The sequence below is a fragment of the Canis lupus genome, chromosome 5, assembly GCF_011100685.1.
Source record: "Canis lupus familiaris isolate Mischka breed German Shepherd chromosome 5, alternate assembly UU_Cfam_GSD_1.0, whole genome shotgun sequence".
In the NCBI taxonomy this organism is placed as follows: Eukaryota; Metazoa; Chordata; class Mammalia; order Carnivora; family Canidae; genus Canis; species Canis lupus.
Genome location: NC_049226.1, coordinates 82,375,398 through 82,396,049, shown reverse-complemented (window position 1 = coordinate 82,396,049; position 20,652 = coordinate 82,375,398). Strand labels below are relative to the sequence as shown.

At 59.3% G+C, this 20,652-nt stretch overlaps 3 protein-coding genes and 1 long non-coding RNA gene across 18 annotated transcripts in view; 3 read left to right on the top strand and 1 right to left on the bottom strand.

Annotated features, from left to right (window-relative positions):
- CTCF (CCCTC-binding factor) overlaps positions 1-2,021 on the top strand; it is a 55,320-nt gene extending 53,299 nt beyond the window's left edge. For 4 of the 6 annotated variants that reach the window (XM_038538596.1, XM_038538597.1, XM_038538591.1 and 1 more), the window contains one exon: positions 501-2,021. In XM_038538596.1, coding sequence (XP_038394524.1) covers positions 501-685 — 185 coding nt within the window. In that variant the 3' untranslated portion in view covers positions 686-2,021. The remainder of the gene's footprint in view (positions 1-500) is intronic. The other 2 variants (XM_038538593.1, XM_038538595.1) reach the window with 1 other exon arrangement.
- Positions 2,022-2,025: 4 nt separating this feature from the next.
- LOC119871967 lies at positions 2,026-4,825 on the top strand. Of its 2 annotated transcripts, none has more exons than XR_005360222.1 (3): positions 2,026-2,217; positions 4,502-4,655; positions 4,767-4,825. It is a non-coding gene; the product is annotated as an uncharacterized LOC119871967 (long non-coding RNA). The 2 variants fall into 2 exon arrangements; XR_005360221.1 differs by lacking the exon at positions 2,026-2,217 and adding an exon at positions 3,571-4,262.
- Positions 4,826-5,375: 550 nt separating this feature from the next.
- On the top strand, positions 5,376-17,799 carry CARMIL2 (capping protein regulator and myosin 1 linker 2). 7 transcript variants are annotated; one of them, XM_038538583.1, is made up of 41 exons: positions 5,376-5,508; positions 5,595-5,744; positions 6,280-6,426; positions 6,620-6,714; positions 6,801-6,851; positions 7,075-7,137; positions 7,243-7,367; positions 7,481-7,572; positions 7,773-7,843; positions 7,957-8,030; positions 8,173-8,248; positions 8,327-8,415; positions 8,525-8,619; positions 8,694-8,780; positions 8,886-8,998; positions 9,095-9,172; positions 9,281-9,357; positions 9,436-9,540; positions 9,693-9,762; positions 9,868-9,949; positions 10,050-10,146; positions 10,238-10,295; positions 10,424-10,596; positions 10,760-10,922; positions 11,007-11,108; positions 12,122-12,250; positions 12,342-12,425; positions 12,601-12,761; positions 12,847-12,934; positions 13,136-13,291; positions 13,397-13,463; positions 13,932-14,161; positions 15,016-15,116; positions 15,199-15,562; positions 15,645-15,767; positions 16,351-16,387; positions 16,551-16,622; positions 16,715-16,936; positions 17,052-17,132; positions 17,468-17,545; positions 17,634-17,799. In XM_038538583.1, the coding sequence occupies exons 3-41, from the start codon at positions 6,384-6,386 to the stop codon at positions 17,744-17,746; spliced, it is 4,185 nt and encodes a 1,394-aa protein (XP_038394511.1). In that variant the 5' UTR covers positions 5,376-5,508; positions 5,595-5,744; positions 6,280-6,383; the 3' UTR covers positions 17,747-17,799. The 7 variants fall into 7 exon arrangements, with proteins under 7 accessions (XP_038394511.1, XP_038394512.1, XP_038394510.1 ...); XM_038538584.1 differs by having other exon boundaries at positions 12,342-12,455; positions 17,085-17,132; XM_038538582.1 differs by having other exon boundaries at positions 12,342-12,455; positions 17,082-17,132.
- On the bottom strand, positions 17,756-20,558 carry ACD (ACD shelterin complex subunit and telomerase recruitment factor). Of its 3 annotated transcripts, none has more exons than XM_038538601.1 (12): positions 20,374-20,558; positions 20,140-20,288; positions 19,915-20,008; positions 19,750-19,826; positions 19,572-19,616; positions 19,436-19,493; positions 19,135-19,317; positions 18,960-19,056; positions 18,797-18,877; positions 18,256-18,629; positions 18,044-18,135; positions 17,756-17,956 (listed from the first exon to the last, which is right to left on the bottom strand). In XM_038538601.1, exons 1-12 carry the CDS (start codon positions 20,470-20,472, stop codon positions 17,878-17,880), a joined length of 1,428 nt encoding a protein of 475 aa, XP_038394529.1. In that variant the 5' UTR covers positions 20,473-20,558; the 3' UTR covers positions 17,756-17,877. The 3 variants fall into 3 exon arrangements, with proteins under 3 accessions (XP_038394529.1, XP_038394530.1, XP_038394531.1); XM_038538602.1 differs by having other exon boundaries at positions 19,135-19,286; positions 19,436-19,470; positions 20,374-20,556; XM_038538603.1 differs by lacking the exon at positions 19,135-19,317.
- Between the last annotated feature and the right edge of the window lie 94 nt (positions 20,559-20,652).

Sequence of the window (20,652 nt, the reverse complement as noted above, 5' to 3'; positions counted from 1 at the left end):
GGAGCAGGGGGTTGGTTGACTATAGACTCTTGGAGCCATTTCACCTGCACACACCAGAATGAAATACTGGTGGAGGGCTCTGGGTGTGGGAGGCTTCAGGATCTGAGATGGCTATTCTTGCTATAGGCGGTTCATCTCTAACAGCCCTGCGCCACACACATGGTGAGGTATTCTTAGTCACATGCTTTCGGCGTCTTTTGCCTATCTCATACTAGTGCAAAGCTCAATTTTATGACATTAAGTAAAACTAATAAGGCCTTTAATATGGAATTTGGGAGGCATGTGAAGATGAATGTCAGCATTTAGTTTTTTGATAGTTTCTACCGTTTTGGGGCTTTATGAATGGCAGTATTTTCGATCATTACGTCGTTTTTTACTTGCTCTGCTGCTAAGACTTTCCTACACTGCTGACATTCATTTAGTTTCGAGTTTGACAGGACCCTTGCAATCTACAGGGGCTTTAATGGAGCATTTGTTTTGTTCATGCTCTTTCTTGCCAGCAACAGCCATCATCCAAGTGGAAGATCAGAATACAGGTGCAATTGAGAACATTATAGTTGAAGTCAAAAAAGAGCCAGATGCAGAGCCCGTAGAGGGGGAGGAAGAGGAGGCTCAACCAGCTGCCACAGACGCCCCCAACGGAGACCTCACGCCCGAGATGATCCTCAGCATGATGGACCGGTGATGGCGGGGCCTTGCTCATCGCCAAGACTGCTCTGGGCTGTGTTTAAACGGCCCGCATCTTAATTTTTCTCCCTTCTTTCTTCTTTTGGCTTTGGGAAAAGCATCATTTTACACCATTTTACCAAACATACTGCGAACTAAAACTTCAAGGATGATGTTAGAAAAATGTGATTTTACTAGAACTTGCTGTTTGATGTTAGCAAATCATGGAATGTTCTGAGTCCCCAAGGGTTTACTATGAAGTGCTGAGGACAGTCTTGATGCCTAACTGGTTTTCTTAGATGGAAACAGAGACATTGAACCCTCTCTCTTGCTATGGTAAACCACTCCAGAATGGCCACCGGGTTTCCCAGAGTTCTAGGTCTTCTTCCCAGGAGAGTTTTTAATTGTAAATGCAGACTGGGAAGGACTTACACTTTTAAACTGATTTTTGCTTCTGCTTCTCCCTGACTCCCTTTGCTCGGAGCCAGCTGCACACCAGTAGTACGGCATGCTGCAGTCGGTGTCTGTCCTGAAGGCTTTGCCTCTTTCTTGGCAAAGTTTCTGGTATGGTCAAGCTTGTAAATAACTTTTTTTACATTTTAATCTTTTCCATTAATTAAGAGGTTGAAAAGAAGTGCAGTGTAAGAAAACCCAGCATTTTAATTACTTGCAAATTAAGTTACCACAGACTCTGTAGTGTGTAAATGTTGACAAGGAATTGGATCACAATCATGTAGCAGAATGGCACCCAGACTGCTGCCCGCTAGTGATGGACACCCACGTGGAAGATCGTGATTTCCAGCCCATGGAGCCAGCATTTGAACCTTGTACAATTAACTTTCAGTTATGATTTCCCATCTACATTTTCTTTGCTCTGTTTGTAGCTGAATTTTGTGTTTTATGACTCCTCTGTTCAAGCAGAAGGGTGATTATGAGTGGGTCACAGCAGCCCTTAAAAGCTGGGCCAGAAAATTTCACTAGGTCAGTAATTTAAACTTTGGATCTGCAAAAAAAATAAAAATAATAAACAATAATAATGTGAAACAAAACCAACTAAAAAATGATTCTTGCACATGAACTGTCACATGTTTGAAATGTGTTTTTTAGAGAGCCTCAGTCTTGCTGATTTCAAACACTTTTTTCTTCTGTGTATTGCTTTTAAAAGAGCCATCAGTTAGCTATCAGACTCTAGGTTGATGCATTTTGTACTTAGCTGTACTGTGTGATATTTTTCATTATTTTAGGACGCCAACATGAGACCTGTAATAAAATATGTAATGGGGTTGAAAGCTGGGGAGGAGGATCTACTGCTGTACAGCTAATAAATCATAACGGATTAACAAGTGCTCCAGACACTCCGTCACGTGTGATCTATGCTTAATGGGGGCCCCAGAGGGTCCGCATGGCCTCGGGTGCAGGCCTGGTCGCCTTTCAGAGGCACACTCTGTTCTCAGAGGCCACTTCCTCTCGAGACAGCACTTGGAAGATGATCTTGGCAAATGGTGGGATTATTGAGTGAATCCTGTTGTGGGTTTCTAACTCCCCAAAGGGGTGAGTAGCAAGTGTGGATGAACGACTGCTCGCCCCGTGATCCGCCTTAGGAGTGGTCCCTGCGGCAGAAGGGTGACCAGAGGTTAGAGATGCAGGGGCTCGTGGGAAGTTCTGTCCTCTGAGGCTCAGTTCAGTGCAGTCTGAGATCTGTACGTTGAATTCTGCCAAGTGCAGGATGACAGGCGGGGCCCAGTTTGCCTCAGAGAAGCTCCTGTGGGAGGGAGGCCAGTGAGTCCGCGAGCTGCAGGGACAGAGCCCTAGACCGCAGAGCTTGTTCAGAGCCCTGCAGGGGCAGGTGCAAGGGAGTGGGAATAGGAAGTTGACGTGTTAGTGAAACACCTGCTGCTGCTGCTGCTGCTGCTGCTGCTGCTGCTGGCCATTTCTGGACAGAGAGCTTCGGCAAACCCATTTTAGGTAAAAGCTTCAGCCACTAATTCTAGGGCTTTTTGACCAGAATTCTGAATTGGTGGTTTCCAGTGTGAAGTAACAAAAGATAAGGTATGTGTGACCACTTGGCTGCTTGTCCTGTCCACGTAATCCCGTCTCCCAGGAAAACAGGTAACGAGGCCTCAAGACTCAGAACCTGGCAGTCCGCTATTTGGACCGAGTGTTAGTGGCCTGACGCTGAGTGTGGGGTTCTTTGTCTCACGCATGGGCCAGCCCCTTTGGAGGCCAGAGTTCCCCCCCCTACCGTGTTTTGGTGGATGTATATAATTTGCTTAATTTTTTTGGTGTTTATAATCTCCAAGGAACAGTAAGTTCTTTATCTCTTATCTTCAGCATAGCTTTTTGTTGTTAAGATTTTATTTATTCATGAGAGACTCATGAAAGGGGGGTAGAGACGTAGGCAGAGGGAGAAGCAGTCTCCCCTTAGGGAGCCTTATGTGGGAGTCTGATCCCAGGATCCCGGACTCACAACCTGAGCCAAAGGCAGATGCTCAACCACGGAGCCACCCAGGTGACCCCCCAGCATAGCTTTTTATCTCTCGTGTAAATGCAAGTTGTTTGAAATAAAAGTAGGTCAGTTTTGGATGGAGAGGGGGCAAGAAAAGTCATTCTGATGTGTTAGAAACTTAAAGGGGATCCCCTATTGCGTAGCCCATGATATACCCCATGTGACTCCATTATGTATAAAACCTTTTATTTGGGACGCCTGGGTGGCTCGGTGGTGGAGTGTCTGCCTTCCGCTCAGGACGCGACCCCGAGGTCCAGGACTGAGTCCTGCATCGGGCTCCCTGCAGGGAACCTGCTTCTCTGTCTCATGACTAAAGAAAATTTTTAAAAAAACACCTTTTAAGACACAGATTTTATATTTATATATAATCAAAGTACAGAAGCCACTTCACACCGGAGAACTTTTGATGGGGTCGTTACCCGCTGTTAAGCCATTATTTCCTTCCACACCTGGGCTGGCGCCACCCTGTCCCTGCTGCCCAGCCCAGCAAGCAGCTGGGCCCGTCGCTTCCTGTGGCCGCGACCTAGTCTTTTAAAACCCTCTGCAGGGAGCCTGGTGGCCGCCCCGGGAGGTGCAGCCTGGCCCTTTCCGCAGCGCTGCTGGGCCGGGCGGGGCCTGTGCCTCCCGATGCGCTGTGGGCATCTCCCGCGCGCCCTCCCCTCGGGGTGTGGTGCCCTCTAGGACGCAGACAGGCTGTTAGGAGCGGAGTCCCTGTGTTCACCTGGTCTCTGACGGCGGTTGTAGTTCTGTCGCCGCCGCCCTGGCCGCCAGCAGTTGAGAGTGTGGCTAGCCTGTGCCCCTGCCCTGACTTCCCGTGCGATTCTGGTTGGCCCTCCGCGGCCGCGCCCAGCCCAACGGCTCTCCGCAGACGGGCACGTACCAGCCGTGTGCGGCAGCCTGGGGTCCCCGCTGCAGTCCTTCCCTCTTCGCGTCCTAAGCCTCCTCAGCAGAGAAACCCCAGCGAGGTGGGTCTTCTCTTGTTCTGCCGTGGAGCCCTGGGGTTGCCCTGGCCGGCTTGGCAGAGGAGTCCACAGCGCCAGGCCCTGTGCTGGGCGCTCGGGCAGCATTTGCTCCTTACAGCAGCACTGAGGTGAGCTAATAGCTCCACTTACAAAGCGGGAACTGGAAGCCCAAAAAGGTTGACCAAGTTATTTAGTGTGGAACACCTGGTGAGAGGTGGGGTGGGAGGTAAGTTCAGGCAGTCCGCCTTCAGGACTAGTGCTGTTTTCTTAAAGCTTTTATTTATTTGTTTTGTATTTATTTATTTATTTATTCATTCATTCATTCATTCATTCATTCATTCATTCATTCATGGGGGGAGGTGCGCAGAGACACAGGCAGAGGAGAAGCAGGCTCCGTGCAGGGAGCCCGATGCGGGATTCGATCCGAGACTCCACGATCACGCCTTGGGCTGAAAGCAGGCACAAAACAGCTGAGCCACCCAGGGACCCCCTAGGACTAGCGCTCTCCACCTTGGCCTGCGGTGAGTGCCAGAGACCTACTGAGTTCTCACTCTAAGCCTTGTGGGTTCTATGTGGTCTTGGAGTCCTAGGTCTTTTTTTTTTTTAATTTTTTTTTTATTTATTTATGATAGTCACACACAGAGAGAGAGAGAAGCAGAGACATAGGCAGAGGGAGAAGCAGGCTCCATGCACCGGGAGCCCGACGTGGGACTCGATCCCGGGTCTCCAGGATCGCGCCCTGGGCCAAAGGCAGGTGCTAAACTGCTGCGCCACCCAGGGATTCCCCTAGGTCTTAACCCAAACTCATCTTTCAAACTGGGTGACAGCAGAGCCGACTGGTGCCTCTTTGCAGGAACAGCTTCTCCGACTGAGTCCTCCCATCAGCCCTAGCTAGTCCTCTGCTTTCATACCATAGGCCTTTTGCCTGAGGGGAGGCTTTGCTCAAGTGGCCACTGTTCAGTTTCCCCGGCACTTTGTCTCAGTCCCCTGCAGAGAGGAGATTCTGCTGAGAGGTGGAATGACCATGTGCCTGGAGGAGGTTCCCACTTCTCTCCAGCCTGAGGTGGGGAGGGGTAACTAGGTGCGGAGGAAGCCAAGGGACCCTGCTGACCACCTCTCATCTCTCAGGGCTATTTCACCCCCACCTGGCTGAGCTGTAGGCAGGGGCAAAGGTCTATTCCCAATACGTAGAGTTTAATTGGATTGTAGTGGAAGAAAATAATAATTCTCCTGTGAACCCGCATCTTTTACAGGGCAGCATGCTTCTGGTTAGCAGGACCCCACCCCATGACCTGCTGGCCCCTCCCAGCCCTGGAGACACTAGCTTTCCCTTCCTCTAGGGGTTCCCCTCTTCCTAAACTCTCTCCAGCAGAGGTGAGGGCCCGTGGAAGGGAGAGGCCCCCCCATGTACCTGGCCTTTGCTCACCCCTCGTGGCCTGAGAATACTCCCCACCTTCCAGCCTTTAACTGGCCTGAACCTGATGAAAGCTGAGGACCCCGCACTGCAGAGCCTCCATCTGGCATTTTTCCTGCCGGTTCAAAAGCTGGCGGATTGCTGGGACGCTTGGCTAGCTCATTTGACAGAGCATACGACTCTTGATCTTGAGACCGTGAGTTCGAGTCCCCCTAGGGATTACTTAAGTAAAAATTGGTGGATCTCCGACGGTGTCACAGACTCCGGGTTAGGACCAACAGATTAGATCCCTCAGGTACCACCCGGGTGTTAGGAAAGATCCTGGGAGAGATCTGATGCTCCTTGCTGAACAGACGCTCCTCCTGGCGGCCCCCTGTCTGCCTCCACAGCCGGATTTTGGAGGACAAACGCGGGTGGGCCGCAGGGATTCCCCGAGCGGGCAGCGCCCCCTGGTGCCAGCGGCAAGGACTGCGGCGCGGGGTGGAAGTTCGGGGTTAGGACCCACAAGAGGCGCGCGCCACGAGCGCGACCCCCCTCCGCCCTCCGCCCCCCCACCCCTACCCCTACCCCTACCCCACGGCTGCCCTGCCCAAGGAGCTCCGGCGCGGCAGGGCGGGCGGACAGCTGGGACTCTGCCCCCCCTCCTACGTCTCCCGGCCGCGGAGGCCGAGGCGGGGAGGAGCCGGGCTGGGGGCGGCCTGGCAGGAAGCCGCGCGTACCTTCCGCCGCAGGAGGAGCAGGTGGCTGCAGTGCGGGCCGGGCCCCCAGGCTTCCTGTGTGCGCGCCCGCCCGCAACTGCTTCTCGGCGGAGCTGCTTGGGCCACCCCGCGGCCCCATGGCCCAGACCCCCGACGGCGGCATCTCGTGCGAGCTGAGAGGTAAGCTCACCCGGCGGCGGCCGGGGCCCCTCGAGCACTTCTCTCTGCTCCTGGGAAGGGCCTGGCGCCCCCACCTCCACTCCGCCCCTTGCTGCTGGCCCACACATGAGCCCAGGCCACAAGCCTGGTACAGACCACGGCCGAGTGACCTCGAGGGATGACCAAAGTCACTCAGCAGGCTGCCATTCCACAGGCGAGATCACCAGGTTCCTGTGGCCCAAGGAGGCCGAGCTGCTGCTGCAGACCTGGCTACCCGAGCGGGAGGGTGCTGAGCGAGGTCATGTCCTGGTATGGCAGGGGCAGAGCCCGGGAGGGCCGCGGGGCGGGCGGAGAGCCTCCTGGCCTGCCCAGGGCTCAGACGCTCCCTCCCGCAGGCGCTGCTACGATGGCGAGCCTACCTGCTCCACACCTGCCTCCCGCTGAGGGTGAGTGGAGGCTGACTGCCGCCCCCACCTCGCCCTCCGCAGCTTCCTTGGTGAGAGCTGCGTCCCCGACTTGCCTGGGGACTCCGGCCTTCCAACCGCACTGGGCTCTGAGGCAGGCAGGGCTGGCTCTGAGCTCCGGGCTGCCCGGGGGACTGGGATCCCAGGAGTGTGGGGCGGGGGGTGGCCTAGGGCCTCAGTTCCAGCTGATTGGGGCACTCCATAGGTGGACTGCACATTCAGCTACCTGGAGGTCCAGGCCATGGCGCTGCAGGAGACACCCCCTCAGGTGAGACAGCTGATACCCCACCCCCATGGCCTGCAGACTGGTTTTTGCCCCTGCTCCCATCTTCGGCCACAGGTGGAGCCCAATCCAGCAGCCCTCCCTCCCCAGGTGACTTTTGAGCTAGAGTCCCTGCCTGAGCTGGTCCTGGAGTTTCCTGGTGTGGCTGCCCTGGAACAGCTGGCCCAGCACATTGCTGCAGCCATCAAGAAGGTCTTCCCTTGCTCCACCCTTGGGTGAGGCCCAACAACGACAAGGGACCAGCAGGAAAGGAGGGGTGTGCTCTGGATGACATAAGTGGGTTGCCTCCCATCCCAGGGGCTACAAGTCCCCTTCTCCCCCTCCCCAGGAAGCTATTCCGGAGGCCCACGTCCCCCTCCATGCTGGCTCGCCTGGAGAGAAGCAGCCCCTCTGAGGACACTGTGCCCAGCAGCCCCTGTGGTAAGGGCCAAGAAAAGGCCACACAGGGCTTCCAGCGTATCCCCATCCTGCAGCCCCAGATCCCTGAATTGAGGGTCTCCCAAACTGAACAGTCACTCAAGGCATAGCCACCACGCAGCTCGGGTCTGATCTGCCTCTCTCTCTGACCTTTTTTCTCTCTCCTTTTCTTCACTCCTTTACACCCCTGGCACCTCCCCCAGGTGGCTTCTTGGAGACATACGAGGCCCTGTGTGACTACAACGGCTTCCCTTTCCGAGAGGAGATTCAGTGGGTGAGAGTACGGCCCTCCTCAGGGGCTCTAGAGATATCTGGTCCCCCATGTGCACTGGGTCCCCTTACCCCTTGTGACCCCAAGCCAGTTGGAGACATCTTCTTCCCATCCAGGATGTGGACACCATCTACCATCGTCAGGGCTGTCGCCACTTCAGTCTATGCGACTTCAGCCATCTGGGCAGTCGGTCTGTGGCCTGCCAGGCCTGGGAAGGGAGGGAGATCCCATGACCCGCATTCCTGGGCCTCAGCCTCTCCATGGAGGGGGATGTGGGCCTAGGATCTGGCTGGAGGGCCCTGAACTCCACTCCTGCCCCTTCCCCCACCCAGGGACCTGGCCTTGAGTGTGGCTGCCCTGTCCTACAACCTATGGTTCCAATGCCTCTCCTGTGTGGACATGAAGCTGGTAAGAGTGTAGCGGCAGGGAGGAGCAAGGGCGTGGGGACCAGTGTGCGACTCACTGAGCCCCCTCTCTGGTTCTCAGAGCCTTGAGGTCTCAGAACAGATTCTGCACATGATGAGTCAGTCGTCCCACCTGGAGGAGCTAGTGCTAGAGAACTGTGGCCTGAGAGGGTAAGGGCGGCAGGGCAGGGCTTGGGACAGGAGTCTGGGAGCTTGGGATCCGACGGAGGCTTGTGGCCTGGAGGAGATGGGAATCTCACGCCTGGGGTCTGGTCCCCAGAGACTTTGTCCGGCGACTGGCCCAGGCACTGGCCGGGCACTCAAGCTCTGCCCTCCGGGAACTTAGCCTAAATGGGAACCTGCTGGACGACCGAGGTACGCGGGGCCTAGGGACCCCGGGGGGCTGGTGCTGGAGGAAGTGCGGCAACACAGCTGCCCCCATTCCCCAGGCGTGACTGCTCTCAGCAGACACCTGGAGCATCGCCCAGGAGCCCTAAGGAGGCTCGGCCTGGCGCACACAGGGTTGACCCCGAGAGGTAGGTCGGGGCCCGGGGGGGGGGGGGGGGGGGGGGCGCGGGGGGCGAGGGGGGCGGGGGAGTGCCTGACTGCCGGGAGCCACTCCGTCCGTCCTCCGCCCCCAGGAATGAGGTCTCTGGGCCGCGCACTGGCTGCCAATGTGGCCTTTGACAGCGCCCTGACCCACCTGGACCTTTCCGGGAACCCCGGGGCGCTGGGGGCCTCGCAGGACCACGGGGTGAGTGTCTTCGGAGGCAATGGCGGGGCGCTGCAGGCAGGGCCGCCGGGGGCTCCCCGTGAGGCGGTCCCTGAGCCTCCGGCCACCTCCCGTCAGGGCCTCTACGCTTTCCTGAGCCGTCCTAATGTCCTGACGTTCCTGAACCTCGCGGCCACCGACGCCGCCCTGGACACTGTGAGAGGCGGGCCGCGGGGGGCGAGCGGGGGGGCGGGGCGGGGCGGGGCGGGGCGGGGCGGAGGGGGCGCGGCCGCCGTCCCAGTGGCCCACACCCTCCTCCCGCAGCTCTTCGCCGCGCTGGCCCGCGGCTGCTGCCCCAGCCTCCGCCACCTGGACGCCTCGAGGAACGTCTTCTCCCGCACGTAAGGGGGGCGGGCCGGGGGGGCCGGGAGCCGCCTCCCCGCGCCCGGAAGCCCACTCCTCCCGCTCGCCCACCCCAGGAAGTCCCGGGCTGCGCCCGCCGCGCTGCAGCGCTTCCTCAGCCGCGCGGGGACGCTCCGGCACCTGGGCCTGGCGGGCTGCAGGCTGCCGCCCGACGCGCTCAGGTCAGTCGCCGCCCCGCCCCGCCCCGCCCCGCCCCGCCCCGCCGCCCCGGGGCGCCCCCGCCCCCGCGTCCCCGCCCTTCCTGCGGGGAATCCGTTCGCGCCTGGGGCCCCCTCTCCCAGCTCCCGCCACCCCCGGTGACGTCCCCTCCCAGGGCCCTTTTGGAAGGCCTCGCGCTCAACACGCACACGGGCGACCTGCACCTGGACCTCAGCGCCTGTGAGGTGAGCGCCGCACGCGCCGGGGGCTGCGAGGCGGGCGCGGGCCGGCGGGCGCCTGAGCCTCCGCACCTGTGGCCCGCTGGCCTGAGCGCCGCCTGTCACCTTCAGCTGCGCTCAGCCGGCGCTCAGGTGATACAGGACCTGGTGTGTGACGCCGGCGCCGTGAGCTCCCTGGATTTGGCCGATAATGGTGAGGCCGCCCCGAAACCCACCCTCCCACTGCCCACCCCGTTCCCACCCCATCCCCACCCCCTCAGCCTCTCCTGATGCGTGACCCGAGGCGCCCCTAGGCTTCGGCTCAGACATGGTGACCCTGGTGCTGGCCATCGGGAGGAGTCGGTCCCTGCGACATGTGGCACTTGGAAGGAACTTCAACGTCCGGTGCAAGTGAGCCCCCATTCCACTCCCTCCCGGGCCTCCCAGACAGCACCCCACCACCCGACCCGGGTCCTTCCAAACCACGGCTCCTGCCCCACAGGGAGACCCTGGACGACGTCCTGCACCGGATTGTCCAGCTCATGCAGGATGACGACTGTGTGAGTCTGGGGGCCACGCGGGATCCTCAGGCAACGGGCCCCTGTGGCTCCTGCTCCCTCAGACCCTGCAACCCGCCCTCCTTGCTGATCGCTGATTCCGGACCCAAATGGCTTTCCCTTAACTCCAGCCCTTGCAGTCTCTGTCCGTGGCTGAGTCGCGGCTAAAGCAGGCCTCTAGCGTCCTGCTCCGGGCCCTGGGCACCAATCCCAACCTGACGGCGCTGGACATCAGCGGCAACGCCATGGGTGACACCGGCGCCAAAATGCTGGCCAAGGCACTTCGGGTCAACACCAGGCTCCGGTGGGCGGGGTCGGGGCAGGAGGGCGGGGCGGGCGGGCTAAGGGGCAGGGCGGAAGGTGGAGGAGCAGAGTCGGCCACTGGAGCGCGAGGTGACTGGACCTGGCCCGCGGGTTGGGTGGAGCCTGCGGAGCTCTGCCCTTGACTGAAGCCCGGCCTGGCCCAGGTCTGTGGTCTGGGACCGGAACCACACGTCTGCCCTGGGCCTGCTGGACGTGGCGCAGGCCCTGGAGCAGAACCGCAGCCTAAAGGCCATGCCTCTGCCACTGAACGACGTGGCCCAGGCACATCGCAGCCGCCCTGAACTGACCGCCCGCGCAGTGCATCAGGTGTGGGTCCCTCTCTCCTCATCCCTGCCCTGTTCTGTGCCCTGGCCCCGCCTCCTACCCCTTCTCAATATCCCTTGTGCCCAGATCCAAGCCTGTCTTTTGAGGAATAACCGTGCGGACCATGCCTCTTCTGACCGCATGCCCCGTCCGCGGCCACCTGGTCTGGTCTCAGACCCCTCAGAGCAGGTTAGTGTCTCCTCTCTCAGCCTTGAGTAGGCACAGAAGATTGGGGATGGGAAGAGCTGTAGCCGCTGGAACCCTCCAATGAGTTTGAGGGTCTGACTTTCTTGGGGCGAGGCTGCCTAAATTATACTCTCCAGGACAGGTAGCTCTCCCAAATAACACCCCCAGATGCCTTTTAGAAGCATTTAAATAGGTTCTTCTGTTTAAGATGGTAGATATTTAAAAATTCTCCCTTAATTCTCCCCCCACCCCCAGCTGATTGTAGCCCCATCTGTGACTTGCCTTTTGCAGGGCTCTCTTCTCTACCAACCTCTGCTGGGGCCAAACCCAGCAACCCTTTTCCCTGGCTTCGTCCCTCTCCCCTACCTTGCCTTTGTGCCATGTTCCCACCTATTCATTCCCAAATTCCCCTTCTTTCCCAGGCTTTTGAGCCCAGGCATCTTGACCCAGACTTCACATTCTGTACACCTTAAAATGATTTTATCACCTCCCACAAACCCTTCTCTCTACCCTAGAACCCATTCTCACCCATGCTCAAACTGACCAAGTGTTTTGGACAGAGGTTTGGGCCAGGTCTCTCCTGGCCATATTAGAACCCCCACAGACCTCCTTGCTCCTATCTCTGCTAATTCTCCAACACACTGCTCCTCACCCCCACCTCAACTATCTTCTTGCTCCTCCCGGTCCTTCTTCCATGTCTCTTCCCATTTCTGCCCACCGCATCCTGTCCTCTATGTGGCTAGTAAGCAGAGTGATCTAAAAACATAGACGTGCCTAACCGTTCCTTGTCTTCCTGCTCTGGACACTTAGGAAGTATATATAAAGTCCCTAAAATGAACCAAAGGAGACACTGCTTGCCCTCCTTGAACAGATAGGGTCCATGAGTGGCTGGCCGGATAGTATTGGCTCCAGGACCTCACTCACCCTGTTGGAGACCCTGGGAAGGAAGCAGAGTCCAGGGGGCTGGAGGGGATCAGGACTTCACTGATTCTTGATGCACACCTCCTCCCCCCTAGGAAGTGAATGAACTGTGTCAGTCAGTGCAGGAGCACATGGAGCTCCTGGGCTGTGGGGCTGGGCCTCAGGGTGAAGCTGCTGTGCACCAGGCAGAGGATGCCATCCAAAATGCCAACTTCTCTCTCAGTGTGAGCACTCCTTCCCCAACCGCTGCTGCAGGGACCCTTCCCCTCTTAATCAGGTGTCAACTTGAAACTCCTTCTCTTACTTGGCCTCCAGATCCTCCCAATTCTGTATGAGGCTGGGAGCTCCCCAAGTCACCAGTGGCAGCTGCGGCAGAAGCTGGAGGGCCTCTTAGGACAGGTGGGTGAGGTCTGCCGCAAGGATATTCAGGTAAGATGGTACCCTTGCCCCACCCCCACCTCTGTAAACAGGCTTGACACCTATCTCATAGTTTTGACTGTGTTATCCCTTGTGTCAATGTTCTGTGGGGGCTGGAGCCTCAGGCCACACTCTCCATGCTCTGATCTTTGCCCAGGACTTCACTCAGGCCACACTGGACACAACAAGAAGCCTCTGCCCACAGATGCTACAGGGACCCAGGTGGAGGGAGCAGCTAGAGGGGGTCCTGGTGGGCTCAAGGGGCCTCCCAGAGCTGCTTCCAGAGCACCTACTACAAGATGCCTTCACTAGGCTCAGGTGGGCTGGATGGGCCTGGGCTGGACTGGAATGAACAGGACTGGGCAGAGATAGCTCATTCATCTTTGCTCTCTCTTGCTCTCAGGGATATGCGGCTGTCAGTTACAGGGACCTTGGCAGAGAGCATTGTGGCTCAGGCTCTGGAGGGGCTGAATGCAGCCCGGGATCGGCTGGTGAGGGACAATCGTGCACATGCACCACATGCACGCACAGGCACACGCACCCACATACCCACAGTGACCTGCCACTGCCTTGCAGGGGTTCTGTAATGTCTTCTGGGGTCCTATAGCCCAGAGGTATTTCAGGTTCCTTTAGGACTGATGGAACTATGGCTGAGGCCCAACTGCCTGTCTTTGGGGTGCCTGGTATTGCAGGTAGAGAATCTGGCTCGGCAGGCAACAGTGGCAATGCCTCTTGCTATACCAGCGCTGGATGGAGGTGAGACCAGCCCCCTTGGGCCTGGGGAATTGGAAGGTCTTTTCTTCCCTGAGGAGGTGAAGGAAAAGCAAGAGGATGAAGAAGAGCAGAAGGTATGTGGTCTCAGAACTCTAGATCTTCCCATCTTGTTATGGAGTGTGGAAGGCAGGGAGGCAGCTTCCCTGTGTCCCAGGTTGAGTTTCTGCCCTCCCCACTAGGATGACAGTCCTCCACAAAAATGGCCTGAGTCCAGCCAGTGCCTTCATTTGGTTCCCTCCACTCACAGTAAGTCAGGGTCTGGGGAAAAGGGAATTAACCAGGTCGGGCTGAAAGTTCTTCATTAGTTCTGGGGACCTGGACACGTGGATACGTTCAGTCTTGTCCAGGGAATTCCCTGACCCTTGACTGAGCCAGCCCAGGCCCTCTGCAACTTGCAGGCTGGGGTCTGCTGCGGTCGGCGTGGAGCAGGACCTGAGCAGACCAGGATCCAGCCGCGGCCACGGTCTCCATTCGCCTCCCCCGCCCCTTTCCCCACCCCCAGGATGCGCATGCTTGGAGGCAGCGCAAAGCCGCGCCGCTCGGGGCCGCGCTCAGCACCGCGGACAGCGGCGCGGGGGAGGGGCCGGGGGGGGGCGGGTGGCGTAGCCGGGCCCCTCCCCGCGCCCTGGGCGGGTCCCCCGCCGCCCTAGCGCCGCTGTCACCACCACCTCCCCTGGCTCGCTGCTCCGTGCTCTTCTGGTGCTCTCCCCTTAGGTGCTGCTGAGGAACCGGAGCCCGAGCTGGCGGCTCCGGGGGAAGATGCGGAGCCGCAGGCGGGGCCTTCTGCGCGTGGCTCTCCGAGCCCCGCCGCCCCCGGGCCCCAGGCCGGCCCACTGCCTCGCATGGACCTGCCACCCTCTGGACAACCCCTGCGCCATCCGACCCGGGCCCGGCCGCGGCCACGGCGCCAGCACCACCACCGGCCGCCGCCGGGGGGCCCCCAGGTGAGTGCCCTTCCCCCACTCTAGAGCTCTTGGAATTGGGGGTCACGAGTGGCTTGTTCGCTCCTCAGGAGTGATGGCGGCTAGGGAGGTGGGTTGTAGGGGCCCAAGACCACCTAGTCGTGCTGCCGTGTCTTGGCTTCTTCCTGGCCACCCCTTCCCTTCCTGGCCAACCTTCCAGGTTGTTCCCATGCAGGGTCATGAGTGTGTGGATTTCACTGGGGATACATCTCAGTTTGGGACTGCACTTTGTGTTGGCCCTTTGCATGGATGGATGTGCGAGGGAGGGTGTCCATCTTATCCTCCCTCTTCCAGGGTTCCTGAAAGATGCTGGGCCCCCAGGCTGAGGGGAAAATCCTGCATCTACTGCAGGTCCAGTGGGTGTTTATATGAGATGTGTACGTGCGCTGGGTACTGGTGGGGGCAGTGGACACAGGACAGAAGGCTTGAGGCCCCCCAGAGGGTCTGACGCAGCAGCAGGCGCTGCTGAGCTGCCAGCAGGCCGGGTGGGGTGGGGGTGGAGGGTACTGCAGGGAACTGTTTGGAGCAGAGGGGGTGGCAAATGGGAATGTGTGACCCAGGGGGCCTCTGGGTTCTAGCCTGCTGGTTCAGGGTGTGTAAGAGACTCCATGGGACAAGAACAGGTGTGGGCCAGGTTTGTGTGTCCAGGGCCAACTACTGGCGAGGGGATATGAGAAACTAGCATCTCTGCCCACCAGCTGCACAGGAAGGTTTGTCAGTAGCCCCTTAGGGTCACTCCATCTCCCGGGTTCTGGAGTTGCCTAGGCCAGGTTGCTGGACAAGGGGTGGAAAGAATTCATGGTTGTGCTCAGCCCTGACCCTATGGTGTCCCCCAGGTGCCCCCAGCCCTGCCGCAGGAAGGGAATGGGCTCAGTGCCCGCGTGGACGAGGGCGTGGAGGAATTCTTCTCCAAAAGGCTGATCCAGCAGGATCGCCTGTGAGTGAGGGGCAGTTGTAGTGGGTGGGAGGGGGTGGGCTGTTCCATGGGCCTTCCCACTCACTGCTGGCTGTTCCCACAGCTGGGTCCCTGAAGAGGACCCGGCCAACGAGGGGGGTGCCACCCCTGTCCCTCGTACACTGCGAAAGAAGCTGGGTACCCTCTTTGCCTTCAAGAAGCCTCGTTCAACACGGGGGCCACGACCTGATCTAGAGACCAGCCCTGGGGCAGCTCCCCGCACTCGAAAGACCACACTTGGAGACCTGTTGCGGCCACCAGCCCGTCCTGGCCGTGGTGAGGAGCCTGGTGGGGCTGAGGGGGGCACCAGCAGCCCTGACCCTGCCCGCAGGAGCCGGCCTCGTTATACTCGGGAAAGCAAAGCCTATTCAATGATACTGCTACCTGCTGAAGAGGAGGAGGAAACACTGGGGGCCAGACCTGACAAGGTAGGCCTGGTGACAAGGGGTGAGGGCTCTGCTAGGACTGAGGCAGTGGGCTCTCTCCCCATCTGAGCTTCTCTGTCCTCAGCGACGGCCCCTGGAGCGGGGAGACACAGAGCTGGCCCCATCTTTTGAACAGCGGGTCCAAGTGATGCTGCAGAGGATTGGTGTGAGCAGAAGCAGCGGGAGTGCCGAAGGCAAGAGGAAGCAAGTAAGTTGGGAGGGATGCAAGTGCAAAGTGAGGGGGCAGGGGACATGTGGCTTGTGGCAGTCTGTGGGTGACATATGTGACCAGAAGGAGACTCATGACACACACGCTGCTCTATCGGTTCCACCCCCTCTTCCTCAAAATAGTCATTGGCTTCAGCCTTTTTTTCCTTCCTGGCTTCTGCCCTGGCCACTGCTGTCTCTTCCTTGGAGCTGGGATGGTCCTTTCTCTGTAGATTAACAAATCCCTGACCTTGTCATTTGCATTTGAAACAAGTCCTCCAGGGACTTCCCCTAAAGATCCTGCCCTGGTTCCTAACCCTGCCCAAGGCCTCAGCCCTGTCACTTCTTTCATCTCACTGTGCTCCATCTGTGGCATCCCAGTGGCTTGTAACCCGTTCCTCTGTTGGGAGCTCCTCCTTGGCTACTTCCAGCCTCTCATCACCACCCATGGGTTGCATCAGCTTCCTCTTCACCCATCCCTGCATCTCCTGGTGGGCATTTAGTGGTAGTTACAAGAATGAAGAAAGAACAAGGCTAGAGTGAGGGCAGGACCAGACTGAGCTTGACTTCCCTGTTTCCTACAGAGCAAGGATGGAGAGATCAAGAAGGCTGGCTCAGATGGTAAGTGGGACCCTGTCCTAGGATGGTACCGTTTTGGTGAGGGAGTTGTCCTTAAAGATGGTCTCCAAGGCATTTCTTGTCCTGGGGTTAAAGGGAAAGAGGCCAGGTTTTCTTCCCCTACCTTCCAAGGGCTGGTGCCTGAACCCCCAGGCCCTCCTTGCAGGTGACATTATGGACAGTTCCACAGAGGCCCCTCCCATCTCCATCAAGTCCCGCACCCACTCCGTGTCTGCTGGTGAGTAAGGGCTGCTGTCTGTTGGGGAACATGCAAGGATAGGCAGGAGGGAGATCAAACCATTGATTAGGCTCATACCCTTCTCCCTTCAGACCCCTCATGCAGACCTGGTCCAGGGGGTCAAGGTCCTGAGTCTACCAGCTGGAAGACACTGGGGCAGCAGCTGAATGCAGAGCTCAGGGGCCGTGGTTGGGGCCAACAGGATGGTCCGGGCCCCCCCTCTCCTTGTCCCAGCCCCAGCCCACGAAGAGCCAGCCCCTCCCCAGACAGCCTGGGCCTCCCAGAGGACCCTTGCTTGGGCCCCAGGAATGAAGGTAAGCAGGTACCCTAGCTCCCACTCCAATACTGGGCTCCCCAGCCGGACAGAAGGGGAGGCAAGGGATGGGGATAGCTGTCCAGACCATCCCCTGATACCCTGGCCTCCTCTAGATGGCCAACTGAGGCCGAGGCCTCTCTCAGCAGGGCGACGAGCAGTGTCTGTGCATGAGGACCAGCTCCAGGCCCCTGTTGGTGAGGGGGGACACCTCCCTGTGTGCTTGAGTGCAGGAGACGGGGGAGGGTAGACTCCAGGACTCTCTTCATGGCCCTGGTCCTTGGAGGGGGCCACCAGTGATGTGAGAATGCACAGTCAGGGAGCCAGAAGGCATGGAGCAAGGGTCTGACGAATCCTTCCTACTAGCCCTGACTCCACCTCCGGAACAGCAACCTCCACGAGGGGTGGGAGGAGGCAGGGGAAGGGGGGACGCTCTGCAGGCAACAGTGTGTGCTCATGCATACACACAGTGGAAGTCCAGGAGGAGGGGTGGGAACGGGCACCCCCCTTGCCAAGTATTTGTGTCTCTCAGAACGGCCCCTGCGGCTGCAGCGCTCCCCTGTCCTCAAGCGGAGGCCGAAGCTCGAGGCGCCCTCCTCTCCAAGCCTCGGTAAGAGGCAGCTGGGGCCACTGGGGAGGGGAGCAGGACTGCTTGGTCCAGTCTTGACCCCTTCTCTGCCTTTCTCCTTCCCTTGCAGGATCTGGCCTTGGAACCCAACCTCCACCCCCACAGCCTACAGAGCCCTCCAGCCCCGAGCCAACCCCCCCCTCCCCAGCCACAGACCAAAGAGGCGGCGGCCCCAACCCCTGATCCCTCTCCTTTTCCTGCCGCATGAGATTATTTTATTAAAAAACTCAAAGGAGCAGAGTGTGGAACACTGTTTGTCGATCTCCAGCCGTGGATCTGTGTGCATACATCCGCCCACATGCCCACGTGATCCCTCACACCTGGGTTAGCTCAGACTCTGGCTGTGGCTCCATCAGAAAGTGCAAGGCCCAGGCCACGAGCTGGGGAGGAAGCCTGGGAAGAAAACAATGGCTGTATGGCAATGGGGACTGGTGACTGAAAGTGTGTGTGTGGGGGGGGGGGTCAGCCCTTGGCACTCACCTGACAGCTTGGACCTGGGCACACAGGGAGGTGCAGGGTGGCTCGTACTCATACTGGAAGGCGGAACCATCACGATGCCTCTTTGGAGGGTCCTGAAAGTGATGTGGTAGCAAGAGCAGGGCCTAGAAGGACCCCTAATCCAAGGCTACTCCCCACCCCTACTCCCAGCTGCACCCAAAGCCCACCCCATTCTACTATCCACCTATGCTCACCCAAACGGGACTGGATTCCAGGGCTCCTGTGGCGTTTTTTGTCCTTGGAGACTGATGCCAGTTCTTGAGGGGCAACCCTAGCTCCTTGAACTCCAGGCTGGGTTTCTGGGCCTTGGTCACAATGGCCTGATGTGGGCTGGGTACATGGCCAAGGGGAGAAAGACTTGGGGTGCAGCTCAGGAGTGGGGAACTGGGTACAGGGTTAGAGTGTGGGGAGCCAGGGGGCAGGGGGCCATGGGCTGAACAGATGGCTGGTACAGCCTGGGAGCTGCCCTTCTGCACTAGGTCTGAAGCTGCCAAGGACAGGGCAGGCAGAAGGCTGATGCTGGCACCGTTTTCCTCTGAGGACACGTGGCTGGGTAAAGCTGGGGTTCCTGGGAAGAAGGGGACCATGAGTACAGCCCTCGCAGCTCAGTGGCCCGTGAGTTTAGGCAGGCCTACAGGGACAGTGCTTATCCCCCATCTGGGTGAGCAACCGTTTGCAGCGGCCTGGGTACCCGGCTGAGAGCAGTGAATGCCTGTGGCCTGAGCATCACCTTACCTGAGGAAGTAGGTGAGGAAGGAGAGACGATAGTCAGCGATAGGTCCTGCAAAGCTGGGTCTGGTGGGGGCAGCTCTGGAGCTGAGGGTCAGGGGGAGCTTATTAGCACTGTGGGCATTGGGCCCCCAGGTACTCCCCTCTTCACCTCTCCAGTCCTCCTTACCCTGGGTCCTGGAGCCTGGGCCCAGAGAGCTCAGAACTCGCTGGTCATTCTCCGAGATGTGCAGCCAGGAGCTGGGGACAGTGTACACAGCTTCTCCCTGTGGGGCATAAACTCTCAGACTAGCCCTTGCCCAACTCCTCACCCTGACATTTCCCAAGGAAAGCCCCAGACTGACCGTGGCCCTACAGCGGGTGGAGGCCCAGCGGGTGAGGGGGGGCGCTGTGCAAGGGCCTGTCAGCATCAGACAGCTCTCAGCCAGGTGCACCAGCGCCCCCTGATGCTCCTGGTCCTCCTGCACCTCATCCAGAAGTTGAGACAGTGCAAGGCCTGAGGGCAGGGACCAGAGGATGGGCCAAAACTTGAAGAGGCGGGAGGGAAGGGTGGGCAGGGAGAAGAGCTTACTAAGGAAGCAAGAGGTGATGACTGGAGAGGTCACTCTGCGGGTGTTAGGGTCATTGGCCAACCCCTGTAAGTACCTGGGCTGGGGGAGATGGACTCTGAAAGGTGCTCCCTATAGAAACAGAGAGGACAAGCCTGAGGAACAATCCTGAGGCCTGTCTACACAGATTTGACAGAGCCACACTTGGCCGCAGAGCCCAACCCCATACTCACTCCAGGCAGTCAAATAGCTTTTTCTGCACATCCGGGTCCTGGTTGCTGGGGCCAAGAAAGGAGAGTAGCAGGCAAGGTTGTTACTGGAAGGCCTAAGCCCTACCATCCGAAAGCCCCATTGCAACGGCAGCCAGGCCCGGGGTAGGGGGAACAGCCGGTGAGGGGGGCCATCGCTTACCAACCAATCACCCGTTCCAGGGGCTGCTCTGTGGGCAGCAGGCTGAAGCGGTCCACCTGGAGGTAGAACTCCGCCGCCTGAGGGATTGAGTTTCGGGACAGGTTTTGGGGGCTTGTCACGGAGAGCCAGGCTCCTTAACCCGCCCAGGCCAGCGTCTCCACTCACCGCGCCGCCTTCGCCGACTTGGACGCGGACCCCACAGTCCTGCAGCAGCAGCAGCCGGCCTTCTGCCCCTCGGAAGCCGAACTCCTTCTCCTCCCTGCGGCAAGCACGGCCCTCGGGCCTCAGCCCGCTCGAACACGGCGCCGCCCGCTAGCGGCCCGCCCACCCCCGGCGCAAGCCTCCCTCCCGCTACACTCAGCTGTCCCCGGGCTCCGCGGCGTCTCTCACCAGTCTGAGGCGTTCAGGGCCTCCCGCGTCACTAGGCACCGGACGCTGTGGGTCCCGTCAGACACAAGCAGCGCGGCCGCGACGTCAGATGTGTCAGGGACGCGGGGCGGGCCCGGGGCCTGGGCCTCGGCCTCGGCCTCCTGCAGCACCTGAGGGCGTCCACTGGCGTCAATCCCACGGCCCTCGGGCCCTGCCCTGGTCTCCGAGGCCTGAGAAGAATGCGGGAGGGCTCACCTCGAGCAGCTGCCCCGGCTGCGGACTTGAGAGAGCGTCTGACCCCAGGACCAGCTCTCGAATCCAGGGCCGCAGGACCAAGCTCCCCATGCCCGCCATTCCCGCAGCCGCCCCGCACCGAGAACCGCCAGCCCGCGTTTCCCGCGGACGCCGGGCCCCGCCTCTCGCCGTAGAGGAAGCGCGCTGTGGCGGGGCGGGACCCGAGGGCGAGGCCCCGCCCCCATGCGTGCCCGCGCGTGCGCACGAGCTCGTGTGGCTCGGGAACGTGTGTGCAGACTC

Coding starts and splice junctions, on each gene's coding strand:
- CARMIL2 (XM_038538580.1), top strand. CDS start 6,384: ATGGCCCAGACCCCCGACGGCGGCATCTCGTGCGAGCTGAGAG. Junction 8,781..8,885: donor CACAGGGTTGACCCCGAGAG/GTAGGTCGGGGC, acceptor CTCCGCCCCCAG/GAATGAGGTCTCTGGGCCGC. Junction 17,546..17,633: donor GCCCTCCTCTCCAAGCCTCG/GTAAGAGGCAGC, acceptor CTTCCCTTGCAG/GATCTGGCCTTGGAACCCAA.
- ACD (XM_038538601.1), bottom strand. CDS start 20,472: ATGGCGGGCATGGGGAGCTTGGTCCTGCGGCCCTGGATTCGAGAGCTG. Junction 20,289..20,373: donor AGCCGGGGCAGCTGCTCGAG/GTGAGCCCTCCC, acceptor GGACGCCCTCAG/GTGCTGCAGGAGGCCGAGGC. Junction 19,827..19,914: donor AAGTCGGCGAAGGCGGCGCG/GTGAGTGGAGAC, acceptor TCAATCCCTCAG/GCGGCGGAGTTCTACCTCCA.